Source organism: Microcaecilia unicolor, chromosome 6, assembly GCF_901765095.1.
Source record: "Microcaecilia unicolor chromosome 6, aMicUni1.1, whole genome shotgun sequence".
NCBI lineage: Eukaryota > Metazoa > Chordata > Amphibia > Gymnophiona > Siphonopidae > Microcaecilia > Microcaecilia unicolor.
The window spans coordinates 119877432-119895228 of NC_044036.1; the positions used below are offsets into that span (position 1 = coordinate 119877432).

General features: G+C 39.5%; 1 protein-coding gene across 2 annotated transcripts in view; it reads right to left on the bottom strand.

Annotated features, from left to right (window-relative positions):
- The window catches only part of LOC115472794 (dimethylaniline monooxygenase [N-oxide-forming] 5-like), a 61632-nt gene extending 49144 nt beyond the window's left edge, over positions 1-12488 (bottom strand). Inside the window, exons 1-3 of one of the 2 annotated variants that reach the window (XM_030207229.1) lie at positions 12385-12488; positions 4323-4496; positions 1000-1188 (exon numbers count right to left, since the gene is read on the bottom strand). In XM_030207229.1, the coding sequence (XP_030063089.1) occupies positions 1000-1188; positions 4323-4454 (321 nt within the window). In that variant the 5' untranslated portion in view covers positions 4455-4496; positions 12385-12488. Of the gene's footprint in view, positions 1-999; positions 1189-4322; positions 4497-12380 lie in introns of both variants that reach the window. The other variant, XM_030207230.1, reaches the window with a different exon arrangement.
- Between the last annotated feature and the right edge of the window lie 5309 nt (positions 12489-17797).

Genomic DNA, 17797 nt, shown 5'->3' on the forward strand with positions numbered 1-17797 from the left:
GTGATAAGGGCTCCTGCATTATCTGTGAATTAACCTATTAGCACACGGTTATATAGATAATGCAGCAAAGCTGGATTAAGGCCAACTGATGCCCTAAACATAGCCCACCAATGGTGCCCTTTGGCCCTTCCATTGCTTAACTGACAAGACATTAACCCCACTGTTTACTAAGCTGTGCAGCAATGCCGACACAGCCCATTCACTTTGAATGGGCTGTGTCGGCATTAGCGCACCTTAGTAAACAGGGGGGTAAGACTTAATAAGTGCTGAGAAATATCATTATTGTATGAAACAAAACATCATATGTATTTATAATGATTAGAAAAACACTAAAATTCATGTTGGATAATGGGTGTGGCAGATGGCAGTGAAAGAGTTAAGCAAATAGAGAGGGTGATACAGCATACACAGAAAGCATACAAAGGAAAAAGCACAACTGGGCCTTCAAGACTGAAACAACAGGAGTCCTTTATTGAAATAAGGGACTCCTGTTGTCTCAGTCTTGAAGGCCCAGTTGTGCTTTTTTCAGTGAAAGAGTTAAGGGCATGATAGCTAAGGGAAAAAACTCTGTGGTGCCCCCCTTCCCTGGGTGCCCTAAGCACATGCTTATTTTACTTAATGGTTAATATAGGGCTGTAGCACAGGAATGCCTACTATCTGCCTCTGACATGCCCCCTCAAAAACATTTTAAAAATATTTTAGTGTGCAGTTAGCACACATAGATTGCAGAAATACTGCAGGGAGTATGATTGAGGGTGCCAAACACAATACAAATTACCCCTTGCTGGACACAGTGAAGGAGCTTGCATGCAACCACAGAGCTGGCTCCCATGTCAAGAAGGAATATCTTGTTGGATATTTTCAGCTCATGATTTGGATCTTAGGTTTCATTCTAACCAAAAGATGTCAAAAGTTGAAAGCAGGTTACCCTTCAGAAAAATAAGTTATTTTCTGTACAGTGCATCCTGTGGTCAGATCTAAGCTAAATTCAAACCTTACCTTAAAGCGTATGTATTTCACTAGGTTAAAGTGCTTTGCGTACATCCGGAAATACTCCAATACTTTGGCATTGGGCATGTAATTAGGGAAGTCCTCAGGACTGGGAAAGTCGCTGAAGCACATCATCTCTTTGGATGTGTTCATGATAACAGACCTGTAGATGCTGGCTCTGCCATCTTCAGGAGTTTCCTGCATAAAACGACACAGTAAAACCTCATGACATATTATAGTAGACAGTAAAAGAACGTATAATTCAATATTAGAAATAGCATGAAGATAATTTTATAAGTGAAATCCTTACATTAAAATGATCTCAGGAAAATGAGGAGCGTACATTTTCTTCCTATTATTATATAACTTGCCCAGTCATCCTTTCAGATCATCCCAACTAATTTATATTTAGTGCGTGCTCATACTTTTATGCATTTGGAAACTATTCGTGGAAAAGAAAACAGCAGGTCAGTGATAAGTCCCAGGTATCCTTTATTGCAGAATCTCAATCAAATAAAATGCCCAACACAGGCCATGTTTCGCCCAAAAGGGCTGCGTCAGGGGCTATATTGTAGACGTCAACATTAACCACACTAAATGGTGTGTAATAATTTCAATTGTACATGGTTGTGAGTCAACAGTAAATGATAATGTGGAAATAAAAACCAGCACACTCTTTACTTCCAAGTGAAGTGAGCTCTCCAAATAAATGGGCAGCGTGTTACCATCCACAATTGCTCCCTTCACTTGGAAGTAAAGAGTGTGCTGCTTTTTATTTCCACATTATCATTTACTGTTGACTCGCAACCATGTACAATTGAAATTATTACACACCATTTAGTGTGGTTAATGTTGACGTCTACAATATAGCCCCTGACGCAACCCTTCTGGGCAAAGCACGGCCTGTGTCGGGCATTTTATTTGATTGAGATTCTGCAATAAAGGATACCTGAGACTTATCACTGATCTGATGTTTTCTTTTCCACGTTGGAATTTGCAGATTGTTTGCCTTGTTGCTTCTTTGGAAACTATTCGTACACGACCTCAACTTTGGAATGCACTTCCATTTCCTCTTCACTTAGAACTATTGTTAGATAAGTTTAACACGGGACTGAAAACTCATCTTGGCCTTTCCAGATTGATTTTCATGTTCTGTCTTGGCTCTGTCAGAGCTTGACCTCTCCCAGTACTCTGCTGCTCTATGTCTTCTTTCCTTTTTTCTCTTTCTCTTATTTAAATTTTTTTTTCTATTTTGTTTTCTTTTTCTGATATTCTGTTTTTACTTTCCTATTAATTTTATAGTTCCTTTCTCAGTTTACAGATTGTTATTGTAAACTGCTCAGAAGGATTTCGATGGTGCTGTATATCAAATTGAAAATACATTTGAATCTTGATACACCCAGGTTTTCTTGGGTGGGGGGAGGAGGAAACTATGCACATACTTTTAAAAATCTGTAGCATGTATTTAAGTAGTACTCCCACTGCAATCCTGCCTCCAGAAATTAATCTATTCACTGTACATACATGTGGGTCCTGCATATCTACATTTACATGAATATTGGATAGCCATTTTGTAAAAGCCCATTTCTGCATTTAAAGTACTGTTTTGCCTGCTAAAATGGCTTTGAAAATGGCTCACCCTTAAATCAATGTATTAAAGTGTGTTAATGTTTTTGCAAGTGTTTAATGCGGGCTACAAGCATTGGGCCTGATACTCAAAAAATGCACAGCCTCTAAATTTATGCTTCTCTTAGCTTCCTAAATTTGTGCCCTATTTTCAGCCAAACTTAGGAGCCTAAGGCGCTCATTTTTAAAGCAGTTGAACGCCTCAAAATGCTCTTTAAAAGTCCATCTTCTAAAAATGGCCTCCTAAATTTATGCCATATTTTCAGCCAAATTTAGGAACCTAAGGTGTTCATTTTCAAAGCAGTCATATGCCTCAAAATGCCTTTAAAAAGTCCATCTTCTAAAAATGTCTAAATCCCAATTTTGGAAAGTAAAAATGTAGACGTTTCAAACTGCAATTTGCCGAAATAGCAAGGGGGCATGTTGTGGGCATGTTTTGGTCAGGACTAGGGAGGTCCCAAAAGTAGGACGTCCAATAGAATTTTTGAATGGGAAGAAATGTCCATATCTAAAAAGAAGGGCATTTTTGTCTAGACTTGTTTCAATCGCATCCAAATTACAAAAAGGTGCTCTGATTGAGCTCCTGACTACTGGGGGGATTAAGGTATGACTTCTTATGAATCCTCCAGTGGTTGCTGTCCCCCTTCCTTTCCCCTGAAAGTGAACCATAAAGAAAAAAACAGGTTCTATGTCAGCTGCAGGTGTTATGGGCATTCTAAACAAAGCAGCAAGTAAGTCAGAGGAGTAGCTTAGTGGTAAGTGCAGGGGACTATAACCCAAAGGACAAAGGACATGCACACCTGTCTGCAGTGCACTGCACCCACCACTAGACTACTCCAGGGACCTGCATGCTGTTCTAATGGACCTGAGTATAACATCTGAGTCTGGCATAGAGGCTAGCAAGTTATGTTTTAAATCACATTTTTGGGGGGGTGGGAGGGGGTTAGTGACCACTGGGTGAGTAAGGAGAGGTCATCCCTGATTCCCTCCAGTGGTCATCTGGTCATTTAGGGCACCTTTTTGTGCCCTATTCGTTATAAAAACAGGTCTAGCTTAAAACGTCTTAGTTTTAGTCCTGGACGGATTTGCTTTGTTCCATTATGGCTGAAAAACGTCCAAGTGTAAGGAACACCCAGATCCCACCCTTAACACGCCCCTGACACACCCCCTTGTGATTTGAACGCACTTCTGATGGACTTCATAGAAAAACGTCTAAAATTGGTTTTGAAAATACCTATTTGGACGTTTTTGTGAGAAAATCATCCAAATGCAGATTTAGGCCACTTTTTGATGTTTTTCTCTTTTGAAAATGAACTCCAGTGTGCACTATGTAAGAATAACATTCAGTAAGTGCAATAGCATGTATTAAGTAGAATAGAATGTACTATGTAAGAATAGCATTCCTTAAAGAGAATAGTGTGTATTAAGTAGATTAGTGTGTACTATGTAAGAATAGTGTATGCAGACTAGCATTTGCTAACAAAAATGAAATATTTCTTTAAACAATTGAAACAAAATAAAAAATGTTGCAAGGCATGCCCCCTAGTATTTCAATGGATTAACTCAAAACCAAACAGAATGCTGTATATTTGTCAACCGCCAAATCCCAAAAGGCATTCCACATGTCATAAAGTGATCCTCCAAATTTGTATTGCACGGCCATAATTTTACTGGAAATACAGTACACCAGCATACATCCCACCTACTTTAAATCTCCAGAGACCCCCAATGTCATCAGTTCCTTCAAAACAGGTGGGCTCAAGTCCCTCATCCAAGCAGCATTTAATGGCAACTAATCCGCTCGATCCAGCTCCAATGACTGCAACTCTCTTTGCCATGGTCTCTGTTGCAAGGGTCTGTAATTCTCAGCAGATTGTGTTCTGTATGTAGAAGAAAACAAGTCTAATTACAACTTTTCATGTCTTATACATAGAAAGATTTGCTTGGCTGGGCATTTCTGGTAATTCTGCTGAGTTGAATGGCTCTTTTAGTAGTGCCTTTTACATATTTTCCGCTTCCTTATATAGTCAGTCTATGGTAATGATTATATATAAATGGACGTACACACAAAAGAAACAAATCTCGGCTACAGTATACAGTATAAAGCAAATCAGCGAAGATGACTCAAAAGCAATGGACGCTTCAGATAAGAAAAACTGTTTATTAAAGATGGTGGAGACTCGACACAGCTGTGTTTTGGCCAGCTAGGCCTGCGTCAGGAGTCTCTTGTATCAAATAAGATCATCCACCGAAGATATTTTTCATCGTCATAAACTGCAGGTTCTTTTATCTACAATAGCTTTTGTTTAGGCGCATCAGGCACATCAATTTGTTGTTTAAATACACAAACGACGAAAACTATCTTCAGTGGATGATCTTATTTGATAGAAGAGAGTCCTGATGCAGGCCTTGCTGGCTGAAAAACAGCTGTGTCGAATCTCCACCACCCTTAATAAACAGGCTTTCTTATCTGAAGCATCGTCCATTGCTTTTGAGTCATCTTCGCTGTTTTGCTTCATTATGATTGTATATAAAACAGCTTCATGTCTTTAACTAGTTTTTAATATCAGCATTTCAGTGGTTTCTTCTTTTTGGTCTTAAGATGGTTCAGCAGCATTGAACTCTCATGAAACAGAGAAGTACTATTACATATGTACCCTGAGTCTAGAAATGTTATCATATCATGACCATGTAGGGTTTTTGAATGATTGCTTTGTAGATTTTTTTATTCTGATTTTAGGTATTTGAATATTGGTTTATTATAGAACTACAAGTACATACGTGCACCTAGTCTGCTCTTCCCATTAACTTCTGAGAATAATTTGGTTCAAAATAGTGATGTATAAAACCAGATAGATAAATAAGTGCTCCTTTTACTAAACTGCAGTAAAAAGTGGCTTTAGCGCGCCCTTACACAGGTCTTTCCCATGTGCTAAGGCCATTTTTACCACAGCCATAAAATGCCTTTTTCCTTTTTTTTTTTTCATTCATGGCATGTGGTAATATTGCCATTAGTGTGCGACCATTAATTAAAATTACCTTGTGAGCTGTAACCCATTTTGTAGGTGATAAGGGCTCCTGCTTTATCTGTGTGCTATCCAGTAAGAACGTAGTAATATAGATGCACTGATTACCACGATAACACCTACTATCTTCTCCTGACATGCTCCCTCAGAAAAAAATTAGAAACATTTTTAGTGTGCGCAGATTTCCAAGTCACTAAAGGATGCCTAAGTGCATCCCTCGGTACCCCATTTTTTCTGCATTAGGATCACAGTAGTGTCTAATGTGTTTAATAAAAGGAGCCCTGAATACATGATAACATAAGTTAATTTCATTACTGGCATGCCTAGAGTGTATGAATTTTGTTTTTTAATTCAGGGATATATATATATTAAAAGCTGGTACTGTGTTACTGTGCTCTAACTAACATGCGTTATTTATTTATTTGTTACATTTATACCCCACATTTTCCCACCTATTTGCAGGCTCAATGTGGCTTACAAAGTATCGTAATGGCGATTGCCATTACGGTTGATAACAAATACAAGGTTGTGTTATGGTCACAGGTAGAAGTGTTTCAGGCATCATGGGGTCGAGGATAATATATTGTCCAGTATGATCATAGATTATCTTGTGTTGCTGGGTGTGGGGATTTATGTTGGGTCGGTGGGATAAGCTTTTTTGAAGAGGAGGGTTTTCAGTGATTTCCTGAAGTTTAGGTGGTCATGTATTGTTTTCACTGCATACGGGAGTCCATTCCATAGTTGTGCGCTCATGTAATAGAAGCTAGATGTGTGAGTTGTTGTATATTTTAGCCCTTTACAGTTTGGGTAATGTAGGTTTAGATATGATCGTGCTGATCCGAGTCTGTTTCTAGTTGGTAGATCAATGAGATCTGTCATGTATCCTGGGATTATGCCGTAGATGATAGTATGGACTAAAGTGCATAAATAAATTTTGAAGATGATCTGTTCTTTGATTGGGAGCCAGTGCAGCTTTTCTCAAAGGGGTTTAGCGCTGTTGAATCGGGTTTTACTATATATCAGTCTGGCTGCTGTGTTTTGGGCGGTCTGGAGTTTTTTTAGTGAGTTGTTCTTTGCATCCCGCATAGATTCCGTTGCAGTAGTCTGCATGGCTTAGGACCATTGATTGTACTAGTTTACGAAAGGTATCTCTCGGGAAGAAAGGTTTTATTCGTTTGAGTTTCCACATTGAGTAGAACATGTTCTGTATTACCGTTTGTACTTGGGTCTCGAGAGTGAGGTTGTGGTCGATTGTTACTCCGAGTATTTTTAGGCTATCTAAGATAGGGAGTATGTGTCCTGAGGTGTTTAAGGTTGTGGGTTTGAAGTTGTTATGTTGAGAAGAGAGGATAAGGCAGTGAGTTTTTTCAGTGTTCAGTTTCAGTTGGAATGAGTTTGCCCAGGAGTTCATGATGTTCAGGCTATCATTTATTTCTTTGGTTATTTCAGTCAAGTCGTGTCTGAAGGGAATGTAGATTGTGACGTCATCTGCATTTATGAATGGGTTGAGGCCTTGTTTGGATAGGGACTTTACCAATGGAATCATCATCATGTTGAAGAGTATTGGTGATAAGGGTGATCCTTGGGGTACTCCACAGGCTGCTTTCCACAGTGGTGATATGTTTGAGTTTGATTTTACTTGGTATGTTCTAGTGGTTAGAAAGCCCTTGATCCAATTGTGTACGCTTCCAACAATCCCAAAGTGGCCAAGGAGTCTTAGTAGTATATTATGGTTTACCATATCGAATGCGCTCGACATATCAAATTGAAGGAGAAGTATACTTTTACCTATGGCTATTTCCTGTTTGAATTTGGCCAGGAGAGTGACTAGGCCAGTTTCAGTACTATGGTGGGAGCGGAATCCTGATTGTGAGTCGTGTAGTATTGAGTGCTTGTCCAGGTATTCCGTAAGCTGTTTGGTTACCAAACTCTCCAGCAGTTTTACTACTGGAGGGATGGACGCAATTGGGCGGTAGTTGGTGAGGTCGTTTGTCTTTTTCTTAGTGTCTTTTGGTATTGGGGTAAGTAGTATGTTACCATATTCCTCAGGGAAGAGAACTTGTTGTAGCGTGTTTAGGTGGAGTGTAAGGTCTTCTATGAATCGGCTTGGAGCAGATGTAAGTAGATGACTGCGACATGTGTCCAGTTTGCAGTGGGTGTTGGCGAATCTTTGAGTCGCTTGTGTAACTGATTCAATGGTGAGTAGGTTGAATGTAGACCAGATTCGGTCGGCTGGGTATCCACCCGGGATTAGGTCTAGGCCATCGAAGAAGCTTTCGATGTCAGTGTTGTGATGGGGAAGAGTACTACGTAGTTTTGTTATTTTGTCCTTGAAATAGGTAGCCAGTTTGTCTGTGGGTGGGATGTCTGTGTTGGATGTAGTGATCGGGGTGGTGTCTACTAACATATTTACGAATTGAAATAATTTCTTAAGATCTTTGTTATCCGGTCCAAGTTTAGTCTTGTACTAGGACCTTTTGGTCTGTGTGATCGCATATTTGTATTTTCTGTGTATTTGTCTCCATGCATTGAGTGTATTTTATAGAGCCAATGTTCCCTGTAAGCTGAGCGGGAGTCATCCAACTGCATTGCTGTCAGTGGGGGACAGTGTTTCAATATTGTGTTTTCCATTGCTAGGGATAGGTAAGTCCCCTGAAGTCCTGCAGAGCTTGCCTGTCCCTCACTATTGAAAAAGTGATAATGAAACAGCACTGCCCACTGGCAGGATTGTGGTGGAGGACTGCTCAACTTAGAGGGAACAGTGGTTACAGCAGATCCCATATTATGCAGAGGGGTCTATTTACTACTAATGGGGCCCTTTTCCTAAAGTGCAATAAAATCTGGGTTTAGCACAATCTAATGAGGACTTTCCCATGTTAAGCCCAGATTTAACATGGTACTTTTTTAGGCTTTTTTTTAATTATTTTTTTTTAATTTGCAGGCCATGTGCTAATGTTCCCATTAGTGCACGGTTCCTGCAGAAAGTTACCAGGAAGCTCTAAGTACTCCTGTATTAACTCTGCATTAGCCATTTAGGCTGTGCTAATCATATAATACACTAGCTAGTTAAAGCTTCCTTGCCTACTCTCCACCCATGACGCACCCCTTCCCCCCAAAAAATATTTTTTTTAAAATCTGTGGGTTAGTACTTATTTCTATAGCACTACTAAACATACGCAGGGCACACAATCATAAGTTTTGAAACCTGAGGCAATGGAGGGTTAAGTGACTTGCCCAAGATCACAAGGGCCTGCAGTGGGAATCAAATTCAAATCCCCAGGCTCAAAGTCTGCTGCACTAACCACTAAGCTACTCCTAGTGCATTAAATAGTAGTAGTAGTAGTAGTAGTAGTAGTAATAGTAGTAGTCTATATTGCAAAATGCTTTAACATGTTTCTGCTATAGCCTGCTGCCAGGCACTATCCATGCATTAAAGGCTTAATACCCTTTAGTAAAAAGGTCCTAAAAGGTGTTAACGCCATCAGCATGCACTAACGTACACTTTTGTAAATCCAGCCTATGAAACGTGCATGGAATTTTTAAATATGCCTCTGAAATATCCCTTGCAATGTCTCTTTTCCAAGCAGTGTAAAGCCCCCAAATTCTATATATGGCACCTTAAGTTGTACTCACTAATTTGGTGCACGGCCAAACTGCATGCACAAGTAAAATGATTAACAAGCCAATCAGCACTGATAATTGGTACTTAACAACCAATTAGTGCCAATTATTGGCTTTAATTAGAATTTATGCATACAATGTTTTAGGCGTATTCTATAACGTGGTGTGCGCAGTCAAAAAGGGGGCATGGCCATGGGCCTGAAATGGGTGGGTTGTGGGCATTTCAAAAAACTATGTGCACTATTATAGAATTCACCCGATCTATGCCTAACTTAGGCGCAGGTATTTAGGCCTGCTTTTAGGTGGCCAAAATGGATGCACCTAATTTTTACGTGCAAGAATGCACTTGAGCGTATTCTATAAACTATACCTAACTTTAGGTGTAGTTTATAGAATCATGTTAACTGTGTGGTTTTACGGCGCTGATTTTTAAGGTGCCATATATAGAATTTCCCCTATTGTGAATATATGTACATACTCTTTGCTAGCTAAAAATCTACTTACCCAGATATGGCTAATTTAGCAAAATTAATCTATTTTTATCTACCTGGAAGCCTAGTAAGCCTTTGATAATTTACATCTTTAAAACTTGACTTTTAAGAAACTAATTTTTCAACATCGGGCGACTTCTTTATTTTTATAATGCCTTACATCTTAAGAGATCTCTTTTCTGAGGTTTTAGATGTTTAACTGTGAGAATTAGGCACCTAAATCAGCCCATTTAAAATGTTTTGTGTTGGATTTCTACATTTAAAGGCCTATGTTCATTTGATGGAGGAGCTGGCCAATGGATAAAGCAGTAGGTTAAGCATGAGGGAAGCTAGACTTCAAATCCCACTTCATTCACTGATCCTGAAGCCTTCTGTAAAGAACATGTAAGAGGGCTGGTAGTGTATTTGCTGGTGGATCCAACAGCAAAAAGCTATTTCACAAATAAACAGATTCAGTAAAAGAGCAGCATCACTCAGGGCTTTAAAAATATGTGCCAGTCTTGTGCTGCAAGGGAGGAGTTATCAACATGGACCTCCATTAAGATGTGTTATTTTACTGTTAACCCCAGTTTTACTGTTAACCCCAGTTCTTAGTAACTAGAGCTCATTGCATAAAATGGGGCGTGTGGTGAAATAGCACAAGTTAGTGGTAAAATAACACCTCTTAATGGTAGCCCACATTGATAACTATGCCCCTCATTCTCTTAAGTGGCTACAACCAATCAATAGCAGTTAAACTATTTTTCAATGTCCATTGTCAAGACTGCATTTCTCACTGTTGCAGAAGGAACACTGGCTCTCAGCAGCAGCCAGACTTAAGTTTAAAATTCTTAGTCTTGGTTTTAATGGCCTCACCCCCCTCATACCTCCAGCTATCTTTCTGACCGTTTAAATTCATTCATCACAGCATGCTCTTTGAACTCATCATAGATGACTCTTCTCAGTCTTCTGCCCCCTTGAATCTGTGTCTTGGTATTTCCAGAGACACAGCCTCTTGTAATTTGGATCCCTATCTCTGGAAGTCTCTTCGAGTAGCCATTTGGCTTAAATCTTCTTTTTGAAAAGCATGGTTTTTTCATCTAGCTTTTGGAGGTAACCCTAGGAAGTTACCTGTTCAATCAACATGGTTGCTTATATATCCACTCCTCTCCCTTCTTTCCTGTCCTCCTTAGCCCATATGATTCTGTCCCTTCTTTTATTCCCCTTACCATTGATCTCCTCTATCTCCTTGTATCCTCCAGACCCCTCTGGGGTCCTTTTACTAAGGTGTGCTGAAAATGGCCTGCAGTAGTGTAGGCGCATGTTTTGGGCGCGTGCAAATCCATTTTTCAGCAGACCTGCAAAATATGCCTTTTTAAAATTTTTGCTGAAAATGGACATGCGGCAACATCAAAATTCAGGCGTGTCCTTTTTGGGTCTGAGACTTTATCGCCAGTCATTGACCTAGAGGTAAAGTCTCACATGGTAACTGAACGGTAATGACCTATGCGCGTCAAATGCCACTTGGCGCGCGTCCAATATGCGCATCTGAAAATAATGGCTAGATGTGATTTACATTTGTTAACTTTGTGACTGCTACATATAGCGGCCCTATTACTAAGCCGCATAGGTGCCTACACGCACCCAACGTGCGCCAAATTGGAGTTACCGCTCGGTTACCACGTGGTCCTTGCGGTAATTTCAATTTTGGTGTGCATCCGCTACACGCGTCTGAAAAATAATTTTTAGTTTCTTGCAATCAGCAGCTACTCGCGTCAAGTGACATTTGACGTGCATAGACCATTACTGCCTAGTTACCATGTGAGACCTTACCGCTAGGTCAATGGCTTACAGTAATGTCTCAGACCCAAAATGGACGCGCGGCAATTTTCAGTTTGTGTTCTGGTGCAGGCTCTAGTCCTCTTCAACAGTTCTGCAAACACTAAAATGATATAGATTGTGTAGGTTTGCTCAGTCAGAAAGTCCTGCTTTAATCCTTGAGTTTCAGCTGCCCAGCATCTCACAATAGCAGAACTTATTTAAATGGTCATGGATTTGATATACCACCTTTCTGTTCAATAGCCAAAGCAGTTTACATTTATTCTATACAGGTATTTTCTCTGTCCCTAGTGAGCTCACAATCTTAAGTTTTTGTACCTGGGACAATGGAGGATTAAGTGACTTGCACTGAGTCACAAGGAGATGCAGTGGGAATCAAACCCAGTTCCCCAGGTTCTGAGCCCACTGAACTAACCATTAGGCTATTCTTCCACATTCCTACTCTAGCTGAAATCATTTTCTTACACCTTTTATGAATTCATAGTACAGTTTTTTCTTGTTAGTCATCCTTATTTCTGTCTAACTCCTGTTACTCTATCTTTGCTGTCTATATGTTCCACCTCTGCTCACATGCTATGCTGTCTATTAAGTTTTGGTTTTTATTTTAAACCTTAAATTTTTAGAAACCTGTCTATTAAAAGTGGTAAATAAAGATGTATAAAGACCCAGCCATTCTTTCTTTAGGCTGGTCTGTTCTCTGAAGCTTTAAATTGCATAGACAACACCCAAGGTTTCCATGGTTGATGTTTTCAACAATAAATCAGATGAACCAAATAAAGCAAGAAAATAACAAAATAAAGAGACCTACTTACAACAGCTGTTCAAGTAGTAAAAAGACCAGGAGAATGTATCTAGGTTACCTCCGTATGTCTCTCTGACTACCAGCTTATATTAAGGAGACTCCGCCCCTTCCCCTGCCCCTCTGAGCTGAACTGGATAGAGCTAGATCTTCCTTCAGCGGGTACAGCTCCTCCACTTTCAGCCTCATTTTGGCTGTTTTTAAAACCTTTCCCTGCCAAAACATGCATGGAGTCCATTCACCCCCACTAAAGGCTCATTTGATTAGAACTCTTCACAATATCAATATTGATACTAAAGCTCTGACCTTGGCTGTTAGGTGGCTGTTATACAAATATCACACAGTGCGTAGCTTTAGAGATAGTAAAGGTTAATGTCCAGTCAAAGAATGTAACGGTTTAGCCTCCAAATAAATTTGTCTGTAGTCTAGCTAAAATTGCCCTGATTAATAGTTTTCCGTATTGAGGGACAATACTATCATTTAAAAAAGGGGGGAAGGGTATAGGAATTGATATGACACTGGAAGGCCAATATTCAAAGAATTTATGCTCCTAACTTTGACAGTTAGATGCCTATATTGGCCCGTTTGAAAATGTATTAGGGCTGAGTGCCTAAATTCATGCTCATAATTTCACTACAGTTCTGTTTGCAAAAAAAAAAAAGTTTGATTTGTAATTTATTTCAAAGCTATAAGATTTTATGGAAAAACAAAACAGTGAGGACGATAAAGGACAACAAAGTCTTTTCTTATAAATCTTCCCTTGACTCAACATGGGCTGTATTTTGGCTATAGTGCCAGTATCGGGAGTCTAAAACATAAAATAGACATCAAATATGTGCAATACCACAACAAAAATAAATACATAACAAGTAAGCAATATAATATAGCTATTATAATTAGGTGGTATAAAACCTAGAATGATCTCTTTGTTGCCACTAAAAGAATCAGCTACGGATGCAGATAACATTGCAACATATGTAGGGGTATGTTTACTAAGGTGCGTTAACGTTTTTAAAGCACCTGTAAATTTAAGGCGCATTAAACGCTAACGTGCCATACATTTTTATGGGCACATTAGCATTTAACGTGCGTAAACCATTTGCATGCATTAATAACACTGCTTAGTAAACATAGGCAGTAGATACAAAACTAATTATTACAAAAAAATGCTATTATAAAATGAACACAAGGGAAAGGGGACTTGATATATACCACCTTTTTGTGGCATTTTGCAACTATATTCAAAGTGGTTTATATATATATACAGGTATTTATTTTGTACCTGGGGCAATGGAGGGTTAAGTGACTTACCTGCAGTCACAAAGAGCTACAGTGGGAATTGAACCCAGTTCCCCAGAATCAAAGTCTGCTGCACTAACCACTAGGCTGCTCCTCCACTGCAGAAAAGAGCTGCCACAACTAAAAGCTAAAAAAAACAAAGTAGCTAAAATAAAAAATATATATAAAAAATGAAAATCCTTTTTAAGACATGACATAAAAACATATAATCTAAACATTAAATAAAAAATAAGAGGGAAATAGGGGGGGTCAATTAAAATAAGTCATCATTATGGTAAACATTGCATAGATATCTGTAATACTAAACACAAACTATATCATGAACAAAGGTAATTGAATCTTCCTGCAGACGAACATTAAGAAGTGCAACAAAGTTTCCAAAGGGCTATTTTTAAACTATTGTTAAAAGCTATTCATTTTCAGAAATGAAAATCATACCTGATGATTATCTGATAAATATACTCTGAGATGAGAACTGTCGAGCACAGATGCACCTCACAGCAGAAATACTAGTATCCGTCCATGTCAAAACAAATTTTATCAGTTTCTACAGATATGCATAATCGTGAATAAACCACAAAACCAGTTGATCATGCTGAGAAAAAAGGTGATCTAAAAAGAAGCCAATTACCCCCCAAATTATATATATATATATATGTATGTATGTATATATATATATATATATATATATATACCAAAAAAAAGGGAGGGATAACCACTCCAATAATTGTGAAATGTGTATGTGCAAGAGGAGATAATAACAAGAGTGGCAAAACAATCATCTAAAGAAAGGTGTGAAGCCAAGTGACAAAATGTGCAAAAAAAAAAATGAAGAGCTCTGTATTAGGTGAAAATAAATTACAAACTTCAAGTGCTATTGTAAGATATAAATATGTCTAAATAAGGTTGAAAGGTAGCATCATGAATGTTATGAAACATGAATCTCAAATATTTATTTATTGTATTTGTATCCTACCTTTCCCACCTATTTGCAGGCTCAATGTGGCTTACATTGTTCCGTCATGGCAATCGCCATTTCTGGAGTGATAGATACAAGTGGTATTACATTAGAGATCATGATTGACGTGAAGGGGCATAATCGAACGTAAACGTCTATCTCCATGGGCGTTTATTTACTACTACTATTTACTATTTAACATTTCTAGAGCGCTACAAAGTGTACGCAGCGCTGTACAAACACAGAAGAAAGACAGTCCCTGCTCAAAGAGCTTACAATCTAATAGACAAAAAGTAAAGCATTTAAATTTAAAATATTTAAGCAGTCAAGCACAAGAGAACAGTCACAGAAGGACAGAAGATGTTGAAGGGTGGTCAGTGTGATTAGGTGTAACTCTGGTTGGAGTAGTGGGAGAAGGTGATAGGAGATATACTATAGGATGTCATTCTGAGGCCAGGCTAAGTCTAAAGCAGGAGAAGGTATTTCCGAGAACGGGTCCGTGAAGGGGCGGACCAAACCATATTTTCGAAAAACATGGACGTTTATCTTTTTTTGAGCTGGGCGTTTTTGTTTTTCAGCGATAATGGAAACCGAAAGCGCCCAGCTCAAAAACGAATAACTCCAAGACATTTATTCGTGGGAGGGGCCAGGATTCGTAGTGCACTGGTCCCCCTCACATGCCAGGACACCAACCCGGCACCCTAGGGGGCAGTTTTACAAAAAAAAAAAAGGTAAAACAGCTCCCAGGTGCATAGCACCCTTCCCTTGGGTGTTGAGCCCCCCAAATCCCCCTCAAAACCCACTGCCCACAAGTCTACACCATTACTATAGCCCTAAGAGGTGAAGGGGGGCACCTACATGTGGGTACAGTGGGTTTGGGGGGCGGTTTGGAGGGCTCCCATTTACCAGCACAAGTGTAACAGGTGTGGGGGGATGGGCCTGGGTCCACCTGCCTGAAGTCCACTGCACCCCCTAATAACTGCTCCAGTGACCTGCATACTGCTGCCAGGGAGGTGGGTATGACATTTGAGGGTGAAAATAAAAAGTTGTGAAACGGCATATTTTGTGGTGGGAGGGGGTTTGTGACCACTGGGGGAGTCAGGGGAGGTCATCCCCGATTCCCTCCAGTGGTCATCTGGTCATTTAGGGCACTTTTTGGGGCCTTATTCGTGGAAAAACAGGGTCCAGGAAAAGTGCCCTAAATTCTCGCTAAAAACGCATATTTTTTTCCATTATCAGCGAAAGGCGCCCATCTCTGATCGGCCGATAACCATGCCCCAGTTCCGCCTTCACCACACCTTCGACACGCCCCCATCAACTTTGTCCGCATCCGCGGCGGAGTGCAGTTGAAAACGTCCAAATTCGGCTTTCGATTATACCGCTTTATTCGTTTTTGTGAGATAAATGTCTATCTCCCGATTTGGGTCACAATATAGGCGTTTTTCTATTTCGATTATAAGCAGGATAGTAGATTAGGCAGTCAAGAATAAAGAGTACATAGTCAGACTGAGGGACAAAGTGGTTGTGCGTTAAGGTTCATTCGTGATAGAGTAGACCTTGGTAGTCGAGTATAGAGAGTTAGGTTTTGTCAAGTTCTGGCTTGAGTTTCATTGTCTGGTGTTAAGATGGATCAATGTGGTATGCCTTGTTGAACAGGCTGGTCTTCAGTGATCTCCGAAAGTTAGTTAGGTGGTGTATTTTTTTCACAGCGAGTGGTAATGCATTCCATAGCTGCGTGCATATGTAGGAGATGCTGGATGCTTGTGTTAATTTATATTTTAGTCCTTTGCAGCTGGGGTAGTGGAGGTTCCGGAATGTGCGTGCTGAACTTTTAGTGTTCCTGGGTGGTAAGTCTATGAGGTCTGACATGTAGATTGGGGCTTATCTAAATGATATATTCAGTGCCACAAGCTGAACAATTAGGCATCAAGGGCAGTACATGCACTTGTAGAAAAGATGCACAAAAGATAAAATTGACATGTACAGTGCTTTCAATATCAAAAATTAGTCTGAATCACAAAGGGGCCCTTTTACTAAGCCGCTTAGGCACGTACTTGCATCCTATGCACGTCAGTTTTGAATTACATCCTGGCAACTGCATGGACTGGGCGGTAATTTCAATTTCTACGCATGCTCACTACATGCCCCGGAAAATTTCTGGCACACAGCGCTAACCAGGCAGTAATCAGCACTGTAAGCGCGCTGACAATTACCGCCCGGTTAACGCATGAGACTTTACCACTATATCAGTGGGTGGCGGTAAGGTCTCAGGCCCAAAATGGATGCGTTAATTTTTATTTTGCTGCACATCCATTTTCAGCTAAAAAATAAAGGCCTTTTTTGCAGGAGCGCTGAAAAATGGACCTGCACGCGTCTAATACACACATCTACATCAGCGCAGGCCACTTTTCAGTACACCTTAGTAAAAGGACCCTATAATGTTGATCTACCCTGATGCACTAAAAATGATTAACAACCTAATTATGATTAAAAATACCTGAACGGATACCATAAGAAAACTACGACCTGTAATGTTAGTACATACTGAGTGCCAAAGTCTAAGCAATTAAACACCAAGGCGATTCTTGCACTTCTGTAAAAAAAAAAAATAATAACGTTCAAAACAACATTCCAAATGCTCTCGATGTCGCAAATGAATCTAAATCACAATACTGACATAAAACTTTCCAGAACTTCTTACAATGAAGCACTGTCATATAGCCACTGCTTGGCGTCAATACAACAAAAATGCCATGCATGCTCAGTGCCGACTTTTAAAAGGAACTTACAAAAGAACGTGCCAGGTAATGTCACCACGTTCATGAATATTACAAGCTGACATAAAACTGAGCTAGAAAAGGAAGTGCTGGAGAATACCAAACGTGTATATCAAAATGGAAAACAAAGCATGATGCCCTTAGAATACACAGCTCCTAATAAAATACCCACAAAAAATGAAAATGCAAATATGAATCTTGTTAATATATAAGTACACATAATAAATGTGAGCCATGATGCGATGGTAAATGAAACTCTAGCAATAATTCCCTTAAAAATGCAGAAAAAATTCAAAATGAGAGGACAAAAGTGAATTATGCTCACACCCCCCCCCCCCAAACAATAATAATAATAAAAAAAAATGAATGAATGAGCATAAAAACTGCAAAAA